Genomic DNA, 17,919 nt, shown 5'->3' with positions numbered 1-17,919 from the left:
ACATATCTTGGCTATGTCTAGTATCTGCATTATATATCTGAATGTATTAACTGCCAGTAAGATACGTACCTTGGCTATGTCTAGTATCTGCATTATATATCTGAATGTATTAACTGCCAGTAAGATACGTACCTTGGCTATGTCTAGTATCTGCATTATATATCTGAATGTATTAACTGTCAGTAAGATACGTACCTTGGCTATGTCTAGTACCTGCATTATATATCTGAATGTATTAACTGTCAGTAAGATACGTACCTTGGCTATGTCTAGTATCTGCATTATATATCTGAATGTATTAACTGCCAGTAAGATACGTACCTTGGCTATGTCTAGTACCTGCATTATATATCTGAATGTATTAACTGCCAGTAAGATACGTACCTTGGCTATGTCTAGTATCTGCATTATATATCTGAATGTATTAACTGCCAGTAAGATACGTACCTTGGCTATGTCTAGTACCTGCATTATATATCTGAATGTATTAACTGCCAGTAAGATACGTACCTTGGCTATGTCTAGTATCTGCATTATATATCTGAATGTATTAACTGCCAGTAAGATACGTACCTTGGCTATGTCTAGTATCTGCATTATATATCTGAATGTATTAACTGCCAGTAAGATACGTACCTTGGCTATGTCTAGTATCTGCATTATATATCTGAATGTATTAACTGCCAGTAAGATACGTACCTTGGCTATGTCTAGTATCTGCATTATATATCTGAATGTATTAACTGCCAGTAAGATACGTACCTTGGCTATGTCTAGTATCTGCATTATATATCTGAATGTATTAACTGACAGTAAGATACGTACCTTGGCTATGTCTAGAATCTGCATTATATATCTGAATGTATTAACTGCCAGTAAGATACATACCTTGGCTATGTCTAGTACCTGCATTATATATCTGAATGTATTAACTGCCAGTAAGATACGTACCTTGGCTATGTCTAGTATCTGCATTATATATCTGAATGTATTAACTGCCAGTAAGATACGTACCTTGGCTATGTCTAGTATCTGCATTATATATCTGAATGTATTAACTGCCAGTAAGATACGTACCTTGGCTATGTCTAGTATCTGCATTATATATCTGAATGTATTAACTGCCAGTAAGATACATACCTTGGCTATGTCTAGTATCTGCATTATATATCTGAATGTATTAACTGCCAGTAAGATACATACCTTGGCTATGTCTAGTATCTGCATTATATATCTGAATGTATTAACTGCCAGTAAGATACATACCTTGGCTATGTCTAGTATCTGCATTATATATCTGAATGTATTAACTGCCAGTAAGATACGTACCTTGGCTATGTCTAGTATCTGCATTATATATCTGAATGTATTAACTGCCAGAAGAATAGCTTGTAAGGCTGCTTTATCCCTGCATTGTAACATACCGGGAATGGATCCTGTATTGGAAAAATGAAATAAGTTTAATGGAGAAACTGGAACAGAATGAGTATTTGTGCAGTCTGTCAATCAAATTGTTTTCATTGAAACTGGAAATATCTGAAAAAATTTGACCATTTCATCAAAAACTTTACAGAATTGTTATTCTGGTCATAGCCTCAGATATGTGCTATGATAATTTTATACACAGTCATCTAACTTCCATCTTTGTATGAGAATGTTTACTTGAAACACATCTAGTTTTACTACTTTTCTGGTATTGAATTATCAAGTACTGTCTCTTTTACTGAAATCGCTGTCTGAAATACACAGGGCCATCTCCCTTCCATTTTTGTCTAGTAGTTGACAGTGGTGATTTTTACATTTTAGGGACTGTGCTGTCAATACCTTTTGCAGTCTTGTTAACTAAGTGTAGCTCTTATACACAATTACATGTATACTGTACACAAGCCAAGTTGAGCAAAAAAATATAGAATTTATTACCCTGGCTGTTCTACATTACAACAATTCACAACATGTGTCTACATCACGGGTTCTGTTGTGTTTGAAATACGAGTAAAAATGTTCAAAATTGCCATGATTACTTTCCATGATTTTTCTTTCATATTACTGGCACTGGTAATTATGTTATACTTAATATTTTTCTTCATTCAGCCAGAAAATACCTAAGGGTCTTGTCACTAAGAGTCGCTCTTTTCATTGGCTGAACAAAAACAAATACTAGTATTAGGGAATAACATCTAATTGTACATATTTGTGGAATGGTTTATATGAGATTTGAGAAGCACACACAATAATTATTGCACTGTGATGTTTAGTTTTGTAAAAAGTTAGAAGAAATATTGAAAGTTGATTTGAATAAAAGTGGAATGTCCCAAAATAATGATGTACTTACTTAGCATACACTGTTGTAGTGACACACTATGATGTACTTACTTAGCATACACTATTGTAGTGACACACTATGATGTACTTACTTAGCATACACTGTTGTAGTTCCACACTATGATGTACTTACTTAGCATACACTGTTGTAGTGACACACTATGATGTACTTACTTAGCATACACTGTTGTAGTTCCACACTATGATGTACTTACTTAGCATACACTGTTGTAGTGACACACTATGATGTACTTACTTAGCATACACTGTTGTAGTGACACACTATGATGTACTTACTTAGCATACACTGTTGTAGTTCCACACTATGATGTACTTACTTAGCATACACTGTTGTAGTGACACACTATGATGTACTTACTTAGCATACACTGTTGTAGTGACACACTATGATGTACTTACTTAGCATACACTGTTGTAGTGACACACTATGATGTACTTACTTAGCATACACTGTTGTAGTGACACACTATGATGTACTTACTTAGCATACACTGTTGTAGTTCCACACTTTGATGTACTTACTTAGCATACACTGTTGTAGTTCCACACTATGATGTACTTACTTAGCATACACTGTTGTAGTTCCACACTTTGATGTACTTACTTAGCATACACTGTTGTAGTGACACACTATGATGTACTTACTTAGCATACACTGTTGTAGTGACACACTATGATGTACTTACTTAGCATACACTGTTGTAGTTCCACACTATGATGTACTTACTTAGCATACACTGTTGTAGTTCCACACTTTGATGTACTTACTTAGCATACACTGTTGTAGTGACACACTATGATGTACTTACTTAGCATACACTGTTGTAGTTCCACACTTTGATGTACTTACTTAGCATACACTGTTGTAGTGACACACTATGATGTACTTACTTAGCATACACTGTTGTAGTTCCACACTATGATGTACTTACTTAGCATACACTGTTGTAGTGACACACTATGATGTACTTACTTAGCATACACTATTGTAGTTCCACACTATGATGTACTTACTTAGCATACACTGTTGTAGTGACACACTATGATGTACTTACTTAGCATACACTGTTGTAGTGACACACTATGATGTACTTACTTAGCATACACTATTGTAGTTCCACACTTTGATGTACTTACTTAGCATACACTGTTGTAGTGACACACTATGATGTACTTACTTAGCATACACTGTTGTAGTGACACACTATGATGTACTTACTTAGCATACACTGTTGTAGTTCCACACTATGATGTACTTACTTAGCATACACTGTTGTAGTGACACACTATGATGTACTTACTTAGCATACACTGTTGTAGTTCCACACTATGATGTACTTACTTAGCATACACTGTTGTAGTGACACACTATGATGTACTTACTTAGCATACACTGTTGTAGTGACACACTATGATGTACTTACTTAGCATACACTGTTGTAGTTCCACACTATGATGTACTTACTTAGCATACACTGTTGTAGTTCCACACTATGATGTACTTACTTAGCATACACTGTTGTAGTGACACACTATGATGTACTTACTTAGCATACACTGTTGTAGTTCCACACTATGATGAGTTTGCTTTTTGTCTATCAGTATATTAAGGAAAATCCCCAACACCGTACTCACATCAATTTGTCTCTGATAAGAAAACAAAGGCACATGGATTACAGTAGAAATGGTGTTGGCTTGGTGTTTCACTTGTGGGACATTACATTTTTTGATGCAGAGCTAGACACATTTCAACTCTAAACTAACACTATCAGAGACACACAACACACAGCATGATCCTTTGCCCAATCAAATTGAACAGTGATAAGCATTCCTATTTCTTCTCAGTGCAGTAAAAACAGGCTCCTGATGAAAACATTACACATGGACTTGAATTCTTTACTTTCCAACTGTGGAAGGTTCCTCTATACTTGTTCATGTTGTATTTGAAGCTGTCTGAATAAGTATAAAAATGTTATATTACATGAATTAACTGCCAAGTGAGTATAAAAATGTTATATTATATGAATTAACTGCCAAGTGAGTATAAAAATGTCATGTTACATGAATTAACTGCCAAGTGAGTATAAAAATGTTATATTACATGAATTAACTGCCAAGTGAGTATAAAAATGTTATATTATATGAATTAACTGCCAAGTGAGTATAAAAATGTCATGTTACATGAATTAACTGCCAAGTGAGTATAAAAATGTTATATTATATGAATTAACTGCCAAGTGAGTATAAAAATGTCATGTTACATGAATTAACTGCCAAGTGAGTATAAAAATGTTATATTACATGAATTAACTGCCAAGTGAGTATAAAAATGTTATATTATATGAATTAACTGCCAAGTGAGTATAAAAATGTCATGTTATATGAATTAACTGCCAAGTGAGTATAAAAATGTCATGTTATATGAATTAACTGCCAAGTGAGTATAAAAATGTTATATTATATGAATTAACTGCCAAGTGAGTATAAAAATGTCATGTTACATGAATTAACTGCCAAGTGAGTATAAAAATGTTATATTACATGAATTAACTGCCAAGTGAGTATAAAAATGTCATGTTACATGAATTAACTGCCAAGTGAGTATAAAAATGTTATATTACATGAATTAACTGCCAAGTGAGTATAAAAATGTCATGTTACATGAATTAACTGCCAAGTGAGTATAAAAATGTTATATTACATGAATTAACTGCCAAGTGAGTATAAAAATGTCATGTTACATGAATTAACTGCCAAGTGAGTATAAAAATGTTATATTACATGAATTAACTGCCAAGTGAGTATAAAAATGTCATGTTACATGAATTAACTGCCAAGTGAGTATAAAAATGTTATATTATATGAATTAACTGCCAAGTGAGTATAAAAATGTCAGGTTACATGAATTAACTGCCAAGTGAGTATAAAAATGTCAGGTTACATGAATTAACTGCCAAGTGAGTATAAAAATGTTATATTACATGAATTAACTGCCAAGTGAGTATAAAAATGTCAGGTTACATGAATTAACTGCCAAGTGAGTATAAAAATGTTATATTATATGAATTGACTGCCAAGTGAGTATAAAAATGTCAGGTTACATGAATTAACTGCCAAGTGAGTATAAAAATGTCATGTTACATGAATTAACTGCCAAGTGAGTATAAAAATGTCAGGTTACATGAATTAACTGCCAAGTGAGTATAAAAATGTTATATTACATGAATTAACTGCCAAGTGAGTATAAAAATGTTATATTATATGAATTAACTGCCAAGTGAGTATAAAAATGTTATATTACATGAATTGACTGCCAAGTGAGTATAAAAATGTCATGTTACATGAATTAACTGCCAAGTGAGTATAAAAATGTTATATTATATGAATTGACTGCCAAGTGAGTATAAAAATGTCATGTTACATGAATTAACTGCCAAGTGAGTATAAAAATGTTATATTATATGAATTGACTGCCAAGTGAGTATAAAAATGTCATGTTACATGAATTAACTGCCAAGTGAGTATAAAAATGTCATGTTACATGAATTAACTGCCAAGTGAGTATAAAAATGTTATATTATATGAATTGACTGCCAAGTGAGTATAAAAATGTCATGTTACATGAATTAACTGCCAAGTGAGTACAAAAATGTCATATTATATGAATTAACTGCCAAGTGAGTATAAAAATGTCATGTTACATGAATTAACTGCCAAGTGAGTATAAAAATGTTATATTACATGAATTAACTGCCAAGTGAGTATAAAAATGTCATGTTACATGAATTAACTGCCAAGTGAGTATAAAAATGTTATATTACATGAATTAACTGCCAAGTGAGTATAAAAATGTCATGTTACATGAATTAACTGCCAAGTGAGTATAAAACTGTCAGGTTACATGAATTGACTGCCAAGTGAGTATAACAATGTCATGTTACATGAATTAACTGCCAAGTGAGTACAAAAATGTCATGTTACATGAATTAACTGCCAAGTGAGTATAAAAATGTCATGTTACATGAATTAACTGCCAAGTGAGTATAAAAATGTTATATTACATGAATTAACTGCCAAGTGAGTATAAAAATGTTATATTACATGAATTAACTGCCAAGTGAGTATAAAAATGTCATGTTACATGAATTAACTGCCAAGTGAGTATAAAAATGTTATATTACATGAATTAACTGCCAAGTGAGTATAAAAATGTCATGTTACATGAATTAACTGCCAAGTGAGTATAAAAATGTTATATTACATGAATTAACTGCCAAGTGAGTATAAAAATGTCATGTTACATGAATTAACTGCCAAGTGAGTACAAAAATGTCATGTTACATGAATTAACTGCCAAGTGAGTATAAAAATGTCATGTTACATGAATTAACTGCCAAGTGAGTACAAAAATGTCATGTTACATGAATTAACTGCCAAGTGAGTACAAAAATGTCAGGTTACATGAATTAACTGCCAAGTGAGTATAAAAATGTCATATTATATGAATTAACTGCCAAGTGAGTACAAAAATGTCAGGTTACATGAATTAACTGCCAAGTGAGTATAAAAATGTCATGTTACATGAATTAACTGCCAAGTGAGTATAAAAATGTCATGTTACATGAATTAACTGCCAAGTGAGTATAAAAATGTCATGTTACATGAATTAACTGCCAAGTGAGTATAAAAAAGTCATGTTACATGAATTAACTGCCAAGTGAGTATAAAAATGTCATGTTACATGAATTAACTGCCAAGTGAGTATAAAAATGTCATGTTACATGAATTAACTGCCAAGTGAGTACAAAAATGTCATGTTACATGAATTAACTGCCAAGTGAGTATAAAAATGTCATGTTACATGAATTAACTGCCAAGTGAGTATAAAAATGTCATGTTACATGAATTAACTGCCAAGTGAGTACAAAAATGTCATGTTACATGAATTAACTGCCAAGTGAGTACAAAAATGTCATGTTACATGAATTAACTGCCAAGTGAGTATAAAAAGGTCATGTTACATGAATTAACTGCAAAGCTAAAGTCATTTGTACTGTATTAGTCACTGAAGTTTTCATCAAAAAAACGAACATTCATCATGCCATACAAAAAGTTTGGATAAACCACAGTTACTACTGACCTTTTCAGGACTGCAACAATGTATAACATGTATCATACGATTCACACATTTTAGCACTAGCTCCACAACATCCGTTTTGGCAGGAAGGTGCTGTACGATACTTTTAGATGTGACCAATTTGAAGAGTGTGTCAACAGTAAATGGATTGGTCGCTTTGAGTGCATTAATTTGCATACCAGATAAAACAGCACCAAACATATGTAGTAAATGTATCTGTAGATCTGAACTAAGTGACCAACCCTCTTCATCTTGTAGACTCTCTGAAAATAGAAAAAATAGTGCCAATGGCACTGTAGCACAACTGCATAGTTTGGGTTAGTCTTGTAGTACTAAGTAAGACATCGGATCTGTACTTTGGGGGTTGCTAAATAAAGCTCACATGTAATGAGTACATATGTCTAGCGCCCTCAGTATTGACCTTCAGTTGCCTTAACAGTAAGCAGAATAGCCAGAGGGGTGTAACAGCTAGACTACATATAAGTTTGAGTGAGAATTCATGGCAATGTAAGTTTTTGGCTGCTTTGAACCATAGCTGTTGTTATCTTTATAAAAGATACTATTTGATTGTTGATATGAATGTCGCCATGATTGTTATGCTAAAATATGATTTTTTGGTTATACTGTGAAGCAGGAGTAAGATATTAATTTCTTTTATGTTCATGATTTTTATTAATTTCAAGTAATATATGCAGTCATGGTGGTGAAAACAGTTACAATTGATACATGTATGCTGTTGGTTCAAACTTCACTGTTTTGCCATTCATTTTAGACTATGCTTCAAATCCCATATCATCACATTAGTGTTATCATAATAATTATCATATACATAGACCTTCATATTCACAGGGTGTGATGTCAAAGTATAGTAATTTGAAATCCATACATTTCACATTACTATACTTTGACGTCACAGTATAGTAATATGGTCGGAACTACTTTGAATTATTTGTAAATATCATCAACCTGTACAGTTATTTCTCTTTCGTGCTACATCATCTCGGACTCATGATTCCCCTATGTCTGTATCCCTCCTCTCCTATTGGCTCAGAGGGATAATAATAATAATGTTTGGTTCTTATATAGCGCTTTCCCACACCGTGCTCAAAGCGCTTTACAATTTATTACCCCTGGCTCGGATCAGAACGGCACAACGGCCCTTTAGTCTTCCTCAACTCCCCGGGGAGCATACAATCCATTGCAGCCATTTAAGCGCATAGGATTAAAGCCTTCACATTGCAACCTGCAACCTACATCCTACCAGGTCCCCAATTATACAGCTGGGTTGACTGAAGCACAGTCGTGGTTCAAATCTTGCCCAAGGACTTTAGCCACTCAGAAACAAACAGCAAGCAGCGACAGGGCTCGAACCTGCAACCTGTAGATTCCAAGCCAGTCACGCTAACCATTCACCCATCATGACTCCAAATACGGGATACGGCCAACATGAGGAGAATCATTTGTCCTCGATGACGTGGCACTCATTCGGAATACTGGGAGATTATATATAAGTATTACATGGGATCATTGCTTTGTTCTGGACCAACTTATCATGCTAGTGATATTTGCATACATTTTTTGAATGTTACTTACTCACTTGCCTACCAGATGATGTTGCTATTTGACCAAAACATAAAAATTTGGTTGTTGCTAAGGGCATGGTAACGGTTGCTAGGGCCAATTGTGTCAAAATGTTTTGAAGAAAGTCTGCAGAATAACACTTCTAGAAACATCTCATCAAGTTTCAGTCTCATTGACCAAGCACTTTTTGAGATATGTTATTGACCAAAATTCACATTTTTACACCTAATTTGCATATCACTGATGAGATCACTAAATACTTAATATTTCTTCATCAATACACCCCCAGATGCATCTATTAAATTTCAGCCCAATCTGCTGAGTAGTTTTCGAATTACAGATTTTTGACCAAAAACACAAATGTTTAGCTCTAATTTGCATATTACTGAAGATGTAATCATCATGTTATGAACAAATCTTAATTTACACACCCCAAGAACGTTCCCACCAAATTTCAGGGCAATCTGCCAAGTAGTTTTGAAGTTTAAGTTTTTGACCAAAAATATTGCCAATGGTGTTCTAGCATAACTGTACAGTTTTTAAAAATGTTTACCCACATGCTGTCCATGCAAGATATTGGTGTTATTTGCTGAATGCCTATCCAGTTGCCTATCCAACCCTGTTGTTATCTTTATAAGCAATCATTTGGCTGTTGCTATGGGCATGGTCATGTTGCTAGACATATTTGCATACATTTTTGTTATACGTGATCATTTGGCTGTTGCTATGTGCACGGTCTTGTTGCTGGGTATATTTGCATACATTTTTTAAATGTTTATTCATTTGTCCTATTTCCTGTTATCTTTGCAATATACATGATTATTTGGCTGTTGCTATGGGCGTGGTCTTGTTGCTAGGCAAATTTACATACATTTTTAGAATGTTTAATTGTCTATTAATCCCTTTTGTTATCTTTGTGAAATACATGACCGTTTGGCTGTTGCTATGGGCGTGGTCATGGTTGCTAAGGTATTTACATACATTTTTTGAATGTTTACTCACTTGCCTACCAGATGATGTTATTTGACCAAAATATACTGCCATTTGGCTGTTGCTAAGGGCATGGTCATGGTTGCTAGGGCCAATTGTGTCAAATGTTGTGAAGAAAATCTGCAGTATCACACTTCTAGAAATATCTCACCAAGTTTCAGTCTCACTGACCACATTCTTTTTTAAGATCAAATCCACATTTTTACACCTAATTTGCATATCACTGACATAATCATTATATGCTTAATATTTCTTTATCTATACACCCCAGATGCATCACATTACATTTCAAGTAGTTTTCGAATTAATGATTTTTGACCAAATAGACACATGTTTAGCCCTAATTTGCATATTACTGAAGGAATCATCATTTAATGAACAAATCTCACATTAATCTAAATTCACACACCCCTAAGAATATTCCCACCAAATTTCAGATCAATCTGTCCAGTAGTTTTTGGTTTTTGACCAAAAATAAATTTTTTTGACTCAAATCACACCAGAGGTAAGATGAGCATTATAATTCTCTCCGATGCTAAAGTATGACCAATTGAGAACTTCCCAACCTCGAAAATCCGAGGTTAGTTAATATGCTAAGCTGTTAGAAATGTGTTAATTGGCCTCATCATCTATATCAACAGAAATAAAGAAGTGTCGGGTATTTGCATAATCTTCTTTTCCATCTTTTCATTGTATGCATGGTGCGCTCAGACCACTATAGAAAGAGGTTGTCTTGCTGCTAGACGTTCGGGCTTCTCCCGACGAAGTTCGCTGTGACGGCGAACGCCCATCCTTGTCGTATTGTAAATTCAGAATAACACCTGAGGTCTAGCAGCTAGACTAGGACATGAGTAGCTGTGGCCAGATTCATAGGAAGTATTTATAGTAGGAGCACAGAAACTTCAAAGGCTTATTTATTCTTTATTGTTTAGTATAATGTCGTAGCGTTATTTTACAAATTGTGACGCGAACTTGGCCGCTTTATAATGAACACGCAGGACAATAGCCACCTTAGCTCTGAAATACGATTTGAGAACTCTCTGTCAGCAGTTGTGTCGCAGTTCTCTGAGTGCACATTTCCAAACTTTGACCCGTCTTTTTTACACCTGACCCCATGAAGACGCGACATTACACAAATATCCATTATCGGATAAAATCTGATTTTAGACTCTAGGTTAGATGCTTGCTCTGATTCACTTTTTATGATATTATCCTATAAAAAGTACTCTGTACGTGCGAAGAGTAATATTAGAGTCTAAAATTCGATTTTGTTGGCGTCTGTCAAATCGCTACCTAATCTTGCTGCTAGATGTTCGTGCTTTCTTTCGATACTAATTACTATAAGCGAACGAAATTCGCAGTGAGGGCTTGCCTTGGATGTTCCATCCTCGATAGTGATGTTCGGTCGTGTGTCGTATTGTATCGGAAGAACATCCGAGGTCTAGCAGATAGACTAATCGCTACCATGAAAAGAGGCCAATGGTTTGCGTGATGTTGAAAATAAAACATCCATATGATTATTATATTGAAACGGCTTAGTGAATACACACAACTAGCACTATAAACGGAGATGTGTTCCAACTCAGACTCAGACCACTAATGAATATTTTCAGTGATCTGAGGTTACACAGACAAGGAACACAAAATTGCAGTCCCGTGCTTTTAAGTTTTATAATGTTTTGCACTCGCAAATCCGTGATCAAAGAATGTACACTTGCTATTGGATCCAGGATGAATAAAGTTTAAACGTTGTAAACCTTTCTCGAATATATTCTGACAGTGATGTTGAATTTGAGGGAAAATTCTGTTTGACAATAGAATAGACTAACCAAGATTACTGACTACATAGCTCTTCAATGTAAGTGTGAGCAGTGAAGTGAAAACAGCTAGTGTACTTCCCGTTTCTCGGACAAGGCAACATTATATCGCCCTTCACATGCTATTGTTTGTAATTGATAAAACAAAAGGCGTTCTATGGAATATCATATCCCTTCGTCGCTAAAATTAACAGAGACGAGAAAATGACGGAAATGCAAGATATCGAACATTCAGGACAAACACCTTTTTCAGTTAGAAAAACTTCCCTTTTTGAAATGGAGATTAGTCCCCAACATCATTTTCACAAACCTGCGAAGAGGCCTTGATTGACACAACATTGTACAGTCATGGACACAGTCTATCTGAGAGACATTCCTTACTGTTCACAAATACAGACATTTCTACTAGGCTACATCCATTTCGTAGGGTCTATGATCCATCTCAGACCGGTTGACCACTAGTGGTCTGAGGGTCCATGTCGCCCTGCTTGCATACGGAGTAAGTCGCCTACAAAGAGACAGTTGTGAAACCTGGGCTTACCTGAAATGCTAGTATAGTAGTAACTAAAGATTTAACGCATCTGTGTTCAAATATCAGCAATAAATCGACTATTTAGTAATTTTACCTCGCCTTGGCTACAAAAGTACTAGTCCCAGTCCGGAGGACCAGAAATCCCGAAATCACAAGTTCAATCGTAAAATTTATGCCCAAGCGGACGCCCGATCAAATGTGGCGGAGTTTGTAAGGCGGGACTTTGAAATCAGTCGGAACTGGAAAAGTTCCGATTTTCGACACCTTTTGTGATCGTACCAGCGACTACTATCGTCAAAAAGATGTAAAATGAGTACATATTCGACCGATTGCTAATATTTGATAGCTTTATAAAAAAAATTATATGTAATTATTTTGTTATTGGTGCGAAAGTATTTTGTTTTCGCACTCGCTATAGGACGGTTACTTTTCGTAGGACGGTGTTGAGCGAAACGCGTGCACCGTCTGCAAGCAGGACTGTGAGCCATGGTACAACATCTGAGCACAGACAAGGAACACAGTTTCTTGTCTGTGATGTGAGGTACAACTACTGACCATTATCGGATTGAGAGGTGTCAACGAGTTCCAGCAAGATGCTTAGTTTAGACAAACAAGTTTTATTTACACATAGCCCCAAAGCATAGGCTGGTGGCGTTATTCACCATATGGGTACAGGTGTAAGAAGGTGCTAAAAGGTGTTACTTTTAGCATCGGCAGAATTGTAATGGTAAAGTCATGCCAAAAGGTACCTAATGGTCAAAATTTTCGATTTTGTGTTTCCATCAAAATACCAAAGTATGTGATGCCAGCTTTCAGATGATACTTGGGTTGACCAGTTTTGGAGCCCATAAGTTGGTTAAAAATTAACCTTAATATGACCCCCTAGGTTTATGATTTTATACCAAAGCAAACTCCATCTATGTGTGTATACTGGAAAATGTGTGCTGAGATAGGGGAATGCAGACAATTATATCTTTCAATATTCAACCTGAAATGAAAATTTTACCATACTCTATGTCCACCATTAATTTGACTTGCAACATTGGAAGATTCTAATAAATGAATGGGGGTAGAGGGGTGAATGGACCTGTCAAGAACAAGTTATATTCATCAGAACGAGATGTGCTAAAACTTTGACAGAAATCTGTGATGAGTTTATAATAGTAAAGGGTGAATGTGAGTATACAAACTGCAACACTAAATAACCATGTACACACAGGTATCCTCGTTAATTTATTTGACCTTCTAGAAATGCATAATTCATTCCATCTTCTATCATCTTGATGTATTCTATTCAGTTTCACAGCACAGTACAGTTCAAATGTGGTTTTGAGGGACAAAACACAGAACAAAGATAGTTTCACCAAAAGAATGTTGCTAGTGTTTTTTATTTACAAAAAGCTAGGAAATGCTAGTCACTTGTACCACATAACAACCAACTAACCACTATTCAAATTTCACCATATTGTTGCACCTTAGGTATTAGATCAATGGTACTAATATATGATACCTGATCAGCAGAAAAATTATACACACACATACACACACATACACATACACACACACACTCACTCACTCAAATATGCAATGTCTATGTTTTCAGAAACTAATTAATGATCATACAATCATCTCCAAGATGATGTATGGATTTCAGGTACGGCATTAAACTACTGTGGAATGGACAGTATATTAACATTTCTCTTTTGCAGATCAATTCTCACACTGTCAATTTTTACTTGAACTAAGACTGGAACTGGGTTTTATTTAGGAAAATCTAACACTTGGAAATGCCTCTAAATAGAACTTAACACTGTACATTAATAATATCTACCTAAATACAATACTGATGTCAAGGAGCTTCATCACCTGGAAGATGAAAACTTTTATCAATATTACTCTTTGCTGACTTATTTACAATATATCAATTAACCCATCATCATGAAAGGAAAGATCCAGCAAAGCATTATTTCTCTCCTCTCTTTATATTGGTGTTGCTTACTCTTATTTCCTTCTTTACTTTTTCTCCAAAAATGTTGCATGTTCCTATGGTTCAGAAGTCTAAAATTGCAAGACTTGACTGTCCTCTGCCATTTTAGCATGTTGGGTTTATGGGTAAAAGGGGTGTATACCCCTTTTTGCGAGGGAATCCCTAGATGTCAGTACCAATTGCCCTTGAAAAGAAATGCTGCCATCCATTTCAATAAAGTCAAAATCGTCATTTTTGACTAAAACATCAATAAAAGTCAGTGTATTATTTAAATGAAGCCCAACTGCAAGCATAAAACGAGGTACATTGTATTGATTGTCACTTTATTTTTAATCTATTTTATTTTTTGATTTTTGGCAGTTATTAGAAAGAGATGTCATATCAAGTTGTCCACTGTAATATCTCAGGGCTTTCACTTTCTCTGATTTGGGTCTGGCATATCAAAATATCTGGGAAATGAATTTACATTTCACACAAGTCTGTTGTTCATTACATGATTTTCATGTACAGTAGACACTTTATATTTTTTTAAGTGAGTGCACCCTTCACACTTTTTATTTTCAGCTTCAAAATCTGTTTGCATTTGTTGTGAATATCCTCCTTGTAACTTGCTGGTAAGTTCCATATAGTATAGTTGCCACCAGGATGCCATTTGATAGGTCATAGCTTTGAATATACTGAACTGCCTTACCATGGTACGTGGTATCTGCAATAAAAATATGAATCCAAAGTATGTAATGAAAAATGTATGCAATTCTAGAATAATTCTGAACACAACATAGACTCAAAATGGAAATCATGTAATTCAAGACATACCCCCCCCCCCAAAAAAAAATATAAATGGAAGCCTTTCTACTCAATGGATCTGTGATCTGCCATATTCAATTCACAATAGTAATAAAGTGTAGTAGAGTCCCAGATCAAGATGTGTCAAGTAAACAGGCTGAAATGTGAAATATGATAGCAGTGTTCTTATAATATTAATTAAATGACTAAGGAAGTCATGACACTTATAAACTTGGTTTACGACCAGTTAAGCCAAAAAAAATATTCTCGAACAGGTACAGCGCAGAGCAGCACGTTTCATCACAGGGAACTACAGGAGTAGGGACGAAGGGTGTCTCACCAAAATGGTAGTAAAAAATAGCGCAAATATTGCGTTGCCGCACAACTTCATGTTCAGGGCATTGATAGATATATAATTTTTTGAAGATTTAAAGTTGTAACCAAAACAAAATTTTCATACCTAATTTCCATCATCATAATCCAGCCATCCTATATTGGAAGTGTACAAGACAAGTATAGCAACATCCTAATCAAACTTTAAAGGGATGTGTCTACAAGGTTTTGTACTTCTTTATTTTTTTAAATCAATTTGGAACCAAGTCATACCAATGTAACATGTTTAACTTTCTTGGTTGTCTTATTGTAATATTTTAAACACAAGCTACATTCAGTTTATATGGGTAGGTGATGAAACAGCTGTCTTACAACATATTACATAATCAAGTCATAAACCAAACTGGCCATGCTACAGGCTTTACCACCAGAGGAAATAGTAAAGTAAACATTATAGTTAATTAACAATGTACTGTTCTCACTGTGTCAGCTATTAATGAGGACAAATCTACACATTCTCAACAAAGTTAAGCTCAATCTACTGGGTAATTTCAGAGTTGAAGATTTTTGAGGAAAAGCAATGATATAGAATAACACTTCTAGAAACATCTCACCAAGTTTCAGACTCATTGACCAAGTACTTTTTGAGATATAAGTTTTTGACCAAAAATGAACATTCTTACACCTAATTTGCATATCACTCATGGAATCATTGTATGCTTAATATATCTTCGTCTATACATCCCTAGATGCATCCCCATCAAATTTCAGCCCAATCTGCTCAGTAGTTTTGGAATTATAGATTTTTAACCAAAAAGACACATTTTTAGCCCTAATTTGCATATCACTGATGGAATCATCATGTCATGAACAAATCTTACTTTACACCCCCTAAAGAATCTTCCCACCAAATTTCGCACCAATCTGCCCAGTAGTTTCTGAGTTTAAGTTTTTTGACCAAAAATCACATTTTTTGACCCAACTCACACACCTGTGATGCGATCATTTTGATTTGAACAATTTCCCAACTAGACACCCAAGGTAATGGACCCACCAAATATCATGGCAATCGGTTCAGCAGTTTTTGACTTTAAGTTGTTTACACACATACACACACACACACAGACAGACAGACAGACAGACAGACAGACAGACAGACAGACACCGGGCGATCCCTATAGCACTACTGAACATCAGTTCAGTTGTGCTGACAAAATGAATATGGATTCAAAAGTTGCAATATTTATCTTGAGGATGAGCATGTTTTTGCTTATGTTAATTCTTCTGAAATCGTTTCACCTAACTTTTCATGTTATGAGTTATACAGGCAATTTTTCACAATATATAAATTCTTCATCTTACCTACAGTGAAAATACATTGCTCGGTCATCTCCATTCATTCAACATTGTTCAGTTTTTGTTGTTGTGAATTGTGTATCCTGTCATCCTGGAGACTTATATTCTCTACTCTCTCAATCTCACAATGTGGAATTTCAGAAATAGCATTTCTTCAAATTTCTGAATGGAGTGGTTCCTGTTGAGACACAAATAATCAACTGAATAATAAAAGTGACATTGTTTTGATTGGCTTGACATGAAATTGTTCTGCAAGAACGGTATTCATTAATTTCATATCAAAATCTTGAGTTGTATAATTGTACACTTCCATGTAGTCATCACTACAAACTTCAAAAATATTCAATTTGTACTTCTTTCGACTTTGTCATGTAAATCACAAATTCTACATTGTTTGACAGATAAGGGTAATTTGTACTACAATGTAACTGTTTCCATGGATCAATCGCGTGTATCAATCATTGTTGTGCAAAAATATGGTCTCGGTTGCATGGCCGGCCGGGTGTGTACAACGACCATTGACCCGTAATTACACATCATCGACAATTCAAAGATGATTTGACATTGCGACTGAATAACATGGAGACAGACTTTATTCATATATGGACATGTTCATGATGAAGTTACTAGTATTTTCACGGTGTGACAACAACACCCCCCCCCCCCCCCAACAATTTTTCTAGCACAACCTACCTAGTATAACTTCAATAAACATCCAGGCCGACTTCCATATTTCCAGACCTTAAAATTCAGATCTAAATCTGGATTTCTGCCATTTACGTCTTTTGGTTTCCATCTTGGAAAATTCCATGTCTTGTAATTGAATCAGAACAAGCACTGGTACATTTGTATGTCCAGACGATCGTAGTAGACTTGGTCAACATCGCTTTGCAGAGTTAACACTAGTTTAGCACTGTACCGCGACCTCTGGATTACACTCTATTGGTGAGCCCTTATTCAAAGATGTCGACATTTCCACACTATCTGCTATTACGACCACGACCATTCACTGATCGTTGGAAACCTTCGACAAGTTCATGAGAATTGTGGGTCTTTT

General features: G+C 34.9%; 1 protein-coding gene across 2 annotated transcripts in view; it reads right to left on the bottom strand.

Moving 5' to 3' along the window:
* The window catches only part of LOC144451067 (neurobeachin-like protein 1), a 312,418-nt gene that overhangs the window by 229,477 nt on the left and 65,022 nt on the right, over window positions 1-17,919 (bottom strand). For both annotated transcript variants that reach the window (XM_078141830.1, XM_078141831.1), the window contains exons 7-9: window positions 7,484-7,743; window positions 3,891-3,990; window positions 1,330-1,436 (exon numbers count right to left, since the gene is read on the bottom strand). In XM_078141830.1, the coding sequence (XP_077997956.1) occupies window positions 1,330-1,436; window positions 3,891-3,990; window positions 7,484-7,743 (467 nt within the window). The remainder of the gene's footprint in view (window positions 1-1,329; window positions 1,437-3,890; window positions 3,991-7,483; window positions 7,744-17,919) is intronic.

The sequence above is a fragment of the Glandiceps talaboti genome, chromosome 20 (genome assembly GCF_964340395.1).
Source record: "Glandiceps talaboti chromosome 20, keGlaTala1.1, whole genome shotgun sequence".
NCBI classification, from domain to species: Eukaryota; Metazoa; Hemichordata; class Enteropneusta; family Spengelidae; genus Glandiceps; species Glandiceps talaboti.
This window is presented reverse-complemented; position numbering and strand designations above follow the sequence as displayed.